This window comes from Chionomys nivalis, chromosome X, assembly GCF_950005125.1.
Source record: "Chionomys nivalis chromosome X, mChiNiv1.1, whole genome shotgun sequence".
Classification (NCBI taxonomy): domain Eukaryota; kingdom Metazoa; phylum Chordata; class Mammalia; order Rodentia; family Cricetidae; genus Chionomys; species Chionomys nivalis.
Genome location: NC_080112.1, coordinates 118,724,657 through 118,737,098, shown reverse-complemented (window position 1 = coordinate 118,737,098; position 12,442 = coordinate 118,724,657). Strand labels below are relative to the sequence as shown.

The 12,442-nt window shown below is 41.9% G+C and overlaps 1 protein-coding gene across 3 annotated transcripts in view; it reads left to right on the top strand.

The window, feature by feature from the left end:
- Positions 1–12,442, top strand: part of Dock11 (dedicator of cytokinesis 11) — a 190,463-nt gene that overhangs the window by 42,231 nt on the left and 135,790 nt on the right. For all 3 annotated transcript variants that reach the window (XM_057759066.1, XM_057759065.1, XM_057759067.1), the window contains exons 2-3: positions 11,880–11,996; positions 12,081–12,170. In XM_057759066.1, coding sequence (XP_057615049.1) covers positions 11,880–11,996; positions 12,081–12,170 — 207 coding nt within the window. The remainder of the gene's footprint in view (positions 1–11,879; positions 11,997–12,080; positions 12,171–12,442) is intronic.

Genomic DNA, 12,442 nt, shown 5'->3' with positions numbered 1-12,442 from the left:
GCAGCTGATCTTTTCAGAATGAACTGTTCGGGTTAATTTAGTCTGTCACAAGGGAGATAGAGACAGGCATTCTCTTGGTGTCCTTTAAAGAAAGGTTCTTCGTACAAAAGTTCCTGCTTGCTTTCCCTCAAGAGTTTTGTATGCAACTCTAATGAGCAGGTGTTTGTTTTTTTTTTTTTTTTTATAATTTAGTGCATTGCTCCTGGAAAATAGAGACAGTGGGGTACATTTTCAGGCTATGTTGTCATTTTATGGATTAATTTCCATTATTATGGACATTCTGGATTTCAGTGCATAAATATGAGTAAAACATCTGTTCATGTCATTCCCTTGCTTAAAGAAAAAAAACAAAACAACTTCTGCTGGCTCCGCACTCCTACACCAGGAGACAGTCTCAGGCCATTTTCTTGGTACATATGGCCCTCCGTGAATGGACCTCACCAGCTCAGCTGGTCCATCTCCCTTTGCTGCACCCCAGCAGACTCACGAACACCACCCTCTATTCTCTGCTTACTGTTTCTCCCATGCTGCCTTGCTCACCTCGCCTGCTGCAGGATGATGGTCTTCCATTGTCTGGGTAGTAGCCCAACTGCTTCTTTCTCCCTCACCAGCACTGTCTCCCTTACTGGCGGTCCACACAGCACTCTCTGTATACCTTGATCTGTTGTGGAACTCTGAGCTCCAGCCATGGCACGGCCCTTGCTGTATTGAAATTTGAGCAGCTGGAATGACCTGTACGAGGCTGTCAGGAGGCTGAGCTTGCTAACATTCCCTCATTGAGTGAAGGGAGGGCTCTGGTGACACTCCAGGAGAAGTTTGCTAGCCCCCCCCCACTTCCCTCCTCCAGGGTATATAAACAGTTAACAATTACCAGGGATCAGGGAGGGCTGTTTACTGATAAGTTGCCCACACTTCTGTGAGTAACTCCAACTAACCTCATGGGTTCACCAAGCTAGACTTGGGTGAAATCAGTTTCCTGTTCTGTCCTTGGTGCCCTATTTGAAATACATACATGTTTATCTCTACCCAGGATAAGTTAATGTGGTACCATGCCAGTCCTGGCCGTATCTCAGCCTAGCTCTCTGTGGGAAAGCATGGCTGTTTGCCCCTCTAGTTCATGGGCTCACAGAAGGCTCTGTCTGCCTCTTGTTCACCTTTCAACAGTTTGTAACTCACTGCCTCACCCCTGGCTGAAGCTCAGTGTGACTAAGATAAATGGTTTGCATTTTATTCTCTAAGTACCCCGGACGAATCCTGAGGGGACGACTGACTAGGGAGCCTCACTTTTGTAGCAGCTTGGCCAGCAAAAGTTTTGACTGAGGTAGGATCTTCTCACACACCAAAATCTAACTGTGCTATTGAACAGCTGGGTTTCTGTCCTGGGAACCCATCTCTGAGGCGACACTGGAGGTTTTTTATCTTTTTGAACATACAAGGAAGTGAAACTTTTTTATGTTTTAGCTTTTTTCTTAATTATCGCTAAACTTAGCATACAGGGCAATTGGGTTTCACCATTCCTCAGTATACTTTAGGTGTTCAAGAAGCCTTTCATAGGTCTTGACCCCTAATACTTCAAATTCTCTTTCTTTCTATTTTGGTTTGGTTTTGGTTATCTCAACACAAACAGGAGTCCTCCGAGAAGAGGGAACGTTAGACTGGCTTGTAAGAAAGCCTGCGGGGCATGGTCTTGATTAATAAGTGATATGGAAGGGCCTGGCCCACTGTAAACAAGCTTTTCTGAGGTGTGAGAAAGCAAGCTGAGTGAGTCACGGGAAGCAAGCCAATGAGCAGCGTTCCTCCACGGTCTCTGCTTCCGTTCCTGCCCTGACTTCTCCATGATGGACTATTGTAAGATGAAGCAATAGTAAATTGCTATTGGGTGGTCAGTGTTTTATCACAGCAATAGGAAGCAAAAGTAGGGCCCCGGCTCTCTCTCTCTCTCTCTCTCTCTCTCTCTCTCTCTCTCTCTCTCTCTCTCTTTCTCTCTGTGAGTGTGTGTGTGTGTGTGTGCACGCGCGACACACACAGGCACAAACAAGTGTGCTCACTTCTTGGGATCAAACACAAGAACTTGCTCATGTTAGCCAAGCTATTCTACTAGTCAATTAAAGCCCTACCACACCAGGACTCCTTTCAAATACTGTCTCCAGTCATAGGACATTTGTCATAGGAATGAGAATTGGCTTAAAGAAGGATTCAAAGATCATAGTTATGGCAGGCTACCCAAGAGATGGTTACCCAAGGAATGCTGGTCAGATTCCTAAAGACAGATAAAAGCTAAGCCACAGAAGAAGTCCTGATAATGTGGACAGGGGAGTGAGAGATGTGTGTTGGGAAACAAATCAATTGTGTTAATGGGGAGTACATGTTAAGCTTCTTTAAACCAGACTAAAGCAACATGGGTATGATTGTAGATTGGCCACCGAGGAGGCCCATCTGCCCAGGGTGTGTGTGACTTAATAGGGCAGTAAAATAGAGAGCCACACTGAGGCAGGTGTGGCTGTTGAGTTATAGAAGGATAGATAGGATTAACATGGATTGGCTCACTGTGTCCTGGAATATTACTCAAAGAAATAGGAAAGCTCCCAACTTTAAAGAAAAGCCCAAGATGCATTGCCTTTATTTTCTTGAAGTAGCTTTCACAGTAGATTATCTCATATAGTGATGCCAGCTTCCTGGATTGGGAGGGGCTCACAAAAAAGGGACAAAAAGACGGGGGGGAGTCATTTTAGTTAAGGAGTAGACCCAAGATGACCAATTATGGGAAGACTAAAATATTTGTGCAGGAAGTCAAATTTTTGCCCTGTTCACGGTTCATTTTCAAACTGGGGCTTTTCAGTTTTCTTTAGTCCGTTATCAGAAACAAACCAATGAGATGCACAGACCTGTGGGGCAACCCAATGTGGAAAATTATTTGTGGCTGCACGTTCAAAAATGTAAACAGTAGTGTTCTGATGACGCTAAAACGAACTGCAGGTGTTTTGTTTTTCACTGTCTGTACATCTATGGAATATTTGTGTATTTGACTTTTTCTGCTGAGAATACAATGTTATGACTCCGTTTATAAGTATGGAAAAAAGTCAGTGAAGGTTTTTTTGTTTGTTTGTGAAAGGGTTTCTCTATATAGCCCTGACTACCATAGAAGTCACTTTGTAGACCAGGCTGGCCTCAAATTCAGAGACCTACCTGCTTCTGCCTCCAGAATACTTGGAATTCAATGTATGTGTCATCACCACCCTCATAGTGAAAATATTTTTTAAATGTCAAAACTGGCCTTGACGTCCTGGGCTTACATAGTCTCTGTCTCAGCTTCCCCAATAGCTGGGACTGTAGGGGTGGGTGACTGTTCCTAGTGAGAACTTTCTCATCGTTTTTGCAGTTCTATGGTGAACACAAACTTCCAAGGGAGGTTGGAATTAGTTGACAGGCTTGGAACAAATTGTTTGCCATAATTGTGTCTGTCTTGAGAACTTGTTCAAGTCTTTGGTTTTTCTGGAAAGTTGTTATGTTTTACCAAGGTGCAGTTTTTCCCTATCAATAATGGTGTGCTAAGAATAAAAAATAGTATTGTTCTAATTGACATCCTCTCAATTTATTCAAGTTCTTTTGTTAATTTCCCCCTGTTCTTGTCTTCCTTTTGAGTCATTTAAAACTTATCAGCATAAAGTGAATGCCAAGCCAGGAGGCACTGAATCCAAATCTGTTCTTGCTTGAGAGCCAGTGGATTGAGTCAGCTTAGAATCATTGACTACAGCAAAGTTCATCAGAGTTCTCCTTACCCCTTTGGGGAGAATAGGGATTATTTATATAATATCTGAGTTAAAGCAAGCACGGAACCACTCATAAAGCATGTATACAGTCATTTCTTTAAAATAAAATCTTTTTGAGTATTTCAGACTAGTTCTCAAAATAAATAGCAAGTAGACTTGGAAAGGGGAAGTAATTTTGCATTAAAGATGTCCCTGCGAGGGGAGCAGAGAAAAATGCAGAGCTCAATAAAAATCAATAAAAAAATTTCCTGTGCTAAAGTTATCAAACTGGAAGAAAATAGGGAGGGGTAGGTAATGTTATTTTTCCTGGTTATCTTTATGTTTAATTTTAAGTACCTTTTGAAATCTCGTTTTGTTGACTCTTAGAGTTGTAAGTCATTCCTTAAAGTTGGAAACTGAAAATCGGTTCTGAACACTGTTTGCTCTCCTGACCTTCTGGGTGGCCATTTTGGCTTGGAAAACTTGTACACAAGACTGATTCTTTGTATTATGCAGCTGGCTGTCCCCAGGAACCACAAAAGCTGGCTTTGGAGTTTTCAGGGCTCTCTGATAGGTTCTGTGGAGGAGATTGAGATGAATTAGATACGGTCCCTTGACAATATCTTACTTTTCTTTTTTTGTAATTCGATTCTTCCCACTTGAATCTGCCAGCTCCTTTCCTCAAAGTAAAATATCCAAGGTGTTAATCCCTACTCATTGGAGACAAATGCTGAATTGGAAGCAACAGCCGGGAAATGCAAAACTCCTTATCCAATTAAGATACAAGCTCGCCTAGTCAGCCATGCTCAGCATCAGGGTAAGAAAAGAAGGTCTCATTTTGCTTAAAAAAAAAAAAAAAAAAAAAAAAAAAAGATAAGATATCTCCAAGTTTTAGAAAGTGCCAAAATGTAAAGTCCGCAGACGGAAACAAAACATGGTAGGTAGGATCAAGAATGAAGAAATATTGAATTAAGTATCTGTGGAGTTTCGAGTGCACAGGTTTATGGGTACATAGTATGGTTAAGAGCACTGATCCAAACTGGGTGGTGGCGCACGCCTTTAATCCCTGTGCTCGGAAGGCAGAGACAGGAGGATCTTTGTGAGTTTGAGGCCACCCTGGTCTACAGACTGAGTTCCAGGATAGCTAGGGCTATATAGAGAAGCCCTGTTTTGAAAAACAAACAAACAAACAGAGCACCAATACAGCTCCATAAATATGAAGCATTCAATCTGCCTAAACCTCAGTTTCCTTATATGTAAAATGAACATTTAAAAAAATAGAAAAAACCTTGCTTACAGGATTTTTGTCGTGTGTGGAGCTTAACAGTCTGTGTCATGGTGCTGGGTCTATGAGGCCAAGCACAAGGTATTGTTTTTCCTCCCAACCAGGAGTTTAAGGTTCTGCTGAGAAAATTGAACACCACGAAGTAGAGTGCCCTGGCAAAGTAGAGTGCATGCCACAGCCAATGATCAAAACACTGCGGCCTAGAGAAGAGGCACCTTAGGCTATCTTGAGAGTAGTATGAGGCCTGGGGACGTGGCTCGGTGGCTAAAGCACTCACCACACAACCATGAGGACTTGACTCAGGATCCCCAACACCCACATAAAAGCTGGACAGGCATGGTACCTGCTTGCAATTCTAGTCCTCTCAAAGCTAGAGAGCAGAGATCCCCAGGGCCCTGCCTATCCAGACTAGCTGAATTGGTTCAATAAATAAAGCGACTAATCCAGAAAGATACCTGATAGCAACTTGGGGCCTCTACATGCATATGCACGTATACCGTCACACGCATGTGTGTCCACACATGTGAACAGCCATACACGCATGAACTCACGTAGATAAGAATAACAAATTGATAAGAGTCTGATTTTTCTGGGATTGTGTGTCTCTCTGTGTGTGCACGTGCCCGTGTGTTCATGGTCTGATAAGGACTTCCTGTATAGTTCAGCCTGGCCTCGAACTTGTAATCTTCTTGCCTCAGCCTCCTGAGTGCTAGGACACCAGGTGTAGCACCATGTCTGGCTTTCTTCTAGAGTTTATGAACACACAGAAGTGATCTGAGACTGCATATCCTCACACAAGGAAAGCTTCTGATTGAGATAAATGCTAGAAGCAGCACTGGTCATTGGTGTAGGTATGATGGAGACGTAGGAGCCAAGTGTGGCTTCAAGTTAAGACAGCTTCTAGGATCCAGTCTTGTGTCTTGGGTTTATTTGCCTTCTGCACTGTTGGGGTTTCTTAAGGGGCAGGTCTAATTCTTTTTATGTCTGTTTCACCAGGGCTTAAGATGGGGGCTGGACCTTAGTGGGGACCCAATAAATATGCCACATTCTGAACCTGCTCTGTTTGCTCTCCTGCCGGAAATTCCATGCCCCCAGTGGCCATTTTGAGTGCAGAGGGTTATTTTAAGGTATTCCCTGGAGAGAACACTAGAAACTACTGTTGAGTGGCTAAAAGGGGGAGGGGGGCTGAATGACAAGGGGCAGTGCAGAAAGTTCCAAGTGAAGTGGGTGGAGGAGCCACGGGACGGAGTGACTCATCTCTTTTTTCTTCACACTATCAACTTCCATAAAAATGTTCAGCAAGGCATGGTGCCTTTTGCCTGTGATCCCGGCACTTGGGTGGATTGCCATGAGTTTTGGGGCTGGCCTGGGATACCTAGTAAGTCTCCCATTTCTCTCTAAAACAACAGCAAAGGAATAAGACTAAAGAATTCAGATGCCACTGAAAATACATTCCTGTCTCAAAACTACACACATGAAAAGTTGAACCAAGTCATCGTCTTAACCCAGTTGTTGCCTTGCCCGTTACACATTGAAACCTAATGTGGCGGATGGGTTGGGCCAGGTGCTGGAATTGGCCCCATGCCTCGCTGCTAAGCTTTCTGCTCTCCCTCCCAGTGTGATAAAGAAGGGATTCTGTGCAGCCAGTCCTCACTTTAGACTGGCAGAAGACGCATTCTCCGAATTCTTCAGGAGAACTGGTTTCTAAAATAGAAGATTTATTGGTAAACTCATGACCTTTAGTGCAATACCTCAGCAGAAGTAAGTCGGGCTGGGTTTGGTGGTGTTTGTCTGGAAATACGAGGTTATTTGTGGTTTAAGTTTTATTGTTGCTTACCGTGGTTGTATATATACATGGTGTGTGTGTATGTGGCAGGGGTTTGTGCATATGTGCCAGGGTATGCGTGCAGAGGTCAGGGACAGCTTTGTAGAGGTGGTGTGGGTTTCCAGATGTAACTGAGGTGGTCAGGCTTCCGTAACAAGTGCTCCTCATGCCCCTGCACGGTGTTGTCTTAAACAAATGGATCTGTGCTTATGTTTCTAATGATGGTCTACACAGGCTGACTAGCCGTGTGTGCTTTGGGACAGACTCAATGATTGCACTGTCCACACCAGTGGGTACGCCGTCAGCTGTAATGCAAGAATGCACATTTGCTCATGTTTTAGGATTACAGACATGGTTTTGTACTTTGCACATGCATAGTTAAAATGATGAAAGATCCCCACAATGGATGTGTAAGAATTGCCACAAAAGAAGAATGTCCCGGTTTTGATGCTGTGGATAGACCCTCAGTTGGGATCCTTTCTTTCCAGTCATTTTGCCAAGAGGCATCCTGCAGCTGAATCTATACTGATGGTTTTTCTGTTTTCCCATAATAGAAATAGTAAGATGTTCTCAGTTTGTGAAGTATGTGTTTCTTCCTAGTTTTAGAATTTACACCCCAAAGGCTATTGAAAATTGTTACTAAACCTGGGTAAATAATGATTTATTTGCCTTTACAGGAGGTTCAGAAAGCTTGTTTTTTTAAATAAATGCATCTCCATAGAGATGTTTTTAGAGCTGGGATTGAACCCAGGGTCTCCTACGATAGTTCAGGCGAGCCCTCTACCACCGAGTTACATTTCCAGACTCAGAAAACATATTTGATTTGAGGATTGCATGCCCATCCGTTTAGTGTGTGAAACACTGACAAAAGGAACAGGATCAGCAGTTAGAAGATGGAGTTGGGGTCTGCAGTGTAGCTCAGTCCTAGAGTACTCGCCTGCCATGGACCAGATCCTATTTCTCACGTGGCAAAAAGAAGAAAGAATCTGAGCCTGAATGGTCATAGTGGTGCTTCTGCTGATATTGGCAGACAGCTGAATCCCCTGAGCCACTTCCGTCATGTAGAAAGTTAAAAGTGTGTGTACTTGATGGTCCTTCAGTCATAACAGCAGAATGCAGTTGTGAGTGCTTTTTTAATGTTGCAAAGTGATCTTTAAGTGAGCAGAACAGCAAACGCTAAGATTGCTACCAGCAAGTTATACCAAGGGGGTTAGGGCTCAGTGAATGAGAACGTTCAAAGACAGATCGCTTTGTTTTCTTTCCCCGGATGAAAACTGAGTAGGTTCCAGATTTAGGTTGACTGCTTTCTTGTCATTCCTTAGGAAGTCGAGATGGAAACATTTGCTCACTTAACTCCAGATTGCATAAGCGCCTTTGCCTTTTGCCTAACGCTGTTATGAACTCGTGAAGCTACGCTGGGGCCTTGCGATTAGTAAAATCTGGTTTATTATGATACAGTTTTCTGGGGTTATGAAAACAGTCTTTGTAGGCTAATCATTGCACAAACTAAAAGGATAAATAACAAATATGGAAGAAAATCCATATTCTCTCTCTCTCTCTCTCTCGACAGGGTTTCTCTATGTAGCCATTGTTGGATCTCATTATGGATCAGGCTGGCCTTGAACTCATAGAAACCCACCTCCCAAGTGCTAGGATTAAGGAATGCTCAGCTTTCTGTTTTTAATTTAAAATATTTTATTGAACATTCATATGTGTATATAATATGTTTTGATCACTCCCCCCCTCGAAAAATCTGTAAGTGTGGTAAGAACTTTCTGTTTGGTAATCATAGAAGACAAACAAAATGACCAAAAAACTCCCAAACTCAATAAAGGTTATGGTGTAGGAAGAACCCCTGTTAAATCTATTAAATCATGAAGTTCCATATGTAAGTCCAACCTTTTCCTTGTCTCTGATAATTTAATCCATTTGGAAGGGAAATATAGGGTTTCAGGCCTCTTTTTTCTTCATATGGTGAAGCCTGGTTCGCAGGTCTAGCTAGATTTTCTGTTAAGAGTGGTTCACAACCTTCCTAATGCTGGAACCCTTTAATACTGTTCCTCATGTTGTGATGACCCCAACCGTAAAACTATTTTCATTGTTACTTCATAACTGTAACTTTGGTATAATTTTGAATCATAATCTAAATATCTGCTGTGCAGGATATCTGCTATGCGACCCCTGTGCAAGGGTCATTCGATCCCAAAGGGATTGTGATCCATGGGTTGAGAATCACAATCTTAGGCGGGAGCATTGTGATCCACAGAGTAGTTACTCTAATTCTTCTCGCATCTTGCCATCTGCGACAGAGGAATAGAAATGAAGACCTAGAACATTAGGTTGAATCTGTTTGAAATGAAAAACAAACTCTTTTTTATGTGGCATGCATATATGAGTTTTAAAACATAGGGAAAACGTTTATTTCACTTTTAGAAGGCATATAGTTTACATCTAAACAGATGATCCTTTGTACCATAGGCTTATTTTATACTAATGTGCTATTAGAAAGCCAAAAGAGGAATTTCTTTTTGTCATTTTACTGAGTTACTTGAAGCAGATATATGTGGGCTTCCTGTACAGCCTAGTTAATGGATGCTAATTCATTTAGTTAGGCCTTGACTCTGAGGACTATATTTAATGTATCTTATTTTTCTAACTCTTTGGTATTGAGGGTTGAATCCAGGGCCTTTTGCATACTAGGTAAATGTTCTACTATTGAGATACACCTAAACCCTGTTTTTTTTCAATTTTTTTTTTTTGAAACAGGGTCTCAGTGTGTACCCCTTGGCTGACCTGGAATTCAGTATGTAGACCAGGCTGGCCATGAACTCAGAGCTCTGCCTGCTTCTGCCTTCTGTGTTCTGGAGTTAAAGGCATGCATCACCATGCCCAGCTTATTTTTCAACATTTAAGCGACACATAAAACCATAAAAATTCTACATACTAATGAGTACCAAGTAATGCTAAAAATATGTATATATCATGCAATGTTAAATCATGTTAAATATATATCTCTTTAAACATGTATTATGTTTTTGTGATGAAGGTTTAATATGTCTTCTTAATTTTTTTCCAAGACAGGGTTTCTCTGTGTAACAGCTCTGGCTGTCCTAGAACTTGATTAATAGACCAGGCTGACCTCAAACTCACAGAGATTCACTTGTCTCTGCCTCCTGAGTGATGTGATTAAAGGTGTGTGCCACCACTGCCTGACTGTCTTTTTGATTTTTTTTTAGATTCATTTTATTATTAGTTTTTGTGTATAAGTGTTTTGCAGCTGATGCATGCCTGGTACCAAGAAAATGGGGAGCCTCTATGTGGGTGTTGGGTCCTTTGTAAGAACAAGTATTCTTAACCACCAAGCCACCTCTCCAGACCCAATGTAATATATCTTAAATGTGGAATTTCCTTATTCAGCTTCTATTGATACAACTGAAATAATTTCATTTAAATAAAACATCCTGATTAGAAATTATTGACATATATTGTTTAAACAATTAACATGTAATTGTTTGAAATTAGCCTGTAGAGACATGGTTTTAACTGAGTTTGGATATCTCAAAGTTCATTCCATAATTAACACTTGAATGTCTACTGGGCATGGGTATTTTAGGTGCTATTGTTATGACAGTGACCAAATAAAAGCTTTTCCTTGCCTCCAAGGCTAGCGGTTCACAACCGAATCTCACTGGAAGGGGAAGGTGGGGCCTTCATCCTTTCTCCCTTTCTACTCATAGAGAAGTTTAGCTTGGTTTTCTATTGTGGGAAGTTCCATGCCTTCAAATAGGCAGAGAGGAAAAAATAGAACATGGTATGTTCAGTGAAAGAAAATGACAGGCGGGTAGGTAGTGGAATAATCCAAGTTCAAGACCTTGCACAGTAATATCTTTGTGTATTTCTGAGTGAGGGGGAGACTGCAGGAAAGAGCACCTATGAATCTTTTCAGGTACAGACCTAGTGTTGACTTTTGACTCTGAAGATAGGCAAATGATTTAACCTAGTTAAATCCAGGGCTTTCCCAACTGTAATGTGTTGGAGTCGATTATACCTGTTTCGTAGGTTGTTAGGAGCATTGCACTGGAAATAGACAGAAAACATTTCCCTGCTCATAGAGAGCACTCTGTTGGCAATTGATGACTGCTGAGCGAGGCTCAGATTTCTTCAAGGACATGAACCCATGCTCTAGTAGATGGTCCCACACCCATGCACATATAGGAAGCACTAATGGACTCAGTGGCATTGTAAGCAACATGTTGAGAGAGGAAAGTGGAGGGAAGTAGGAGAAAAATTGGAAGGGAGAGTATGGGTGTGGACTTCATCAAAGCACATTATGGATACTAAATACAATGTTTCTAAAGGAATCCAGTTGGTGCTTTTATTATTATTACCCCTCTTCCTATGTCATATTATAATTTCTCAGCTTTTATTGACCCAGTCCTTGTAACAAGAACCTCAGACTGGTACTCTACTATCGCTTAGCTGTCTGACAGGAGTCCGTAGCCTTTGCCTCCTGAAACCTCACCCTTTCAGGCCCCGTCAGCAGGATTAAGCATCTCCAGGTCTCGCGCTTGCCCTAGCAAAGCTGGAATGTAATGCACTCTTTGGCTTGTGTATCTGGTGCAGAGAGGGAGCTTGGATGTTGAGATTTTTTTCCCTCTTAGTTACCCAGCAAACAGTGCACATTTGCGAAATGACTCATAGGCTTTTAAATATACCATTTCTGTTTGACTTCACATTCAGGGAATTTTTGGAAGACATACAGATATATAGAATATGGTGTTATTTCTTTAGAATTCTTATCTATAGTAAGGAGGAGTTTGTTTATGCATGTTCTTGTGTTCACTTGTGTTTGCTATGTGTATCGATGCACTTTTGGAGGTTTCTCTTTTTAAAGTAGCTTTATGTACTTGGTATCAACAATTACCTATTTGCGGAATAGCGTATCTTTGCTACAGAGAGAGGAATTTCCCTCTTCAGGGAGTCTGACAGTAACAATTTATGTCTTTCATCTCTTACAAAGGAAAAGGCCAAGGTAGTTGAACCCCTGGACTATGAGAATGTTATCATCCAACGGAAAACGCAGATTTACAGCGATCCCCTCAGAGACCTGCTTATGTTCCCCATGGAAGACATATCTGTGAGTTCATAAGTACTTTTTAAAAGAATAAGCATTTTATTTTCGAAACCAGTTCTTAAAGCAAGAGTGCGATTTGTTCTCTAGATCTCAGTGATTGGTCGTCAGCGGAGAACAGTGCAGTCTACTGTACCAGAAGATGCTGAAAAGAGGGCCCAGAGCTTATTTGTCAAAGAGGTAAGGGGATCAATGGCCAGCCAAAGAACTTATTTTTTGTGTTTATTTTATTCATTTGTTATGGGTGCGTGCACGCACGTACATGTGGACAGACCCATGCGTGTCTGAGTGAGTTTATGTGCACCGTGTGCGTGCAGGTGGCTATACAGGCCAGAAAAGACTCTTGGATGCTCTGCAACTAGAGTTAGACACTGTAAATCACCTGATCCTGGTGCTGGGAGCTGAACCCAGGTCCTCTGCCAGAGCAGTGTATGCAGCCAGGCAGTGATGGT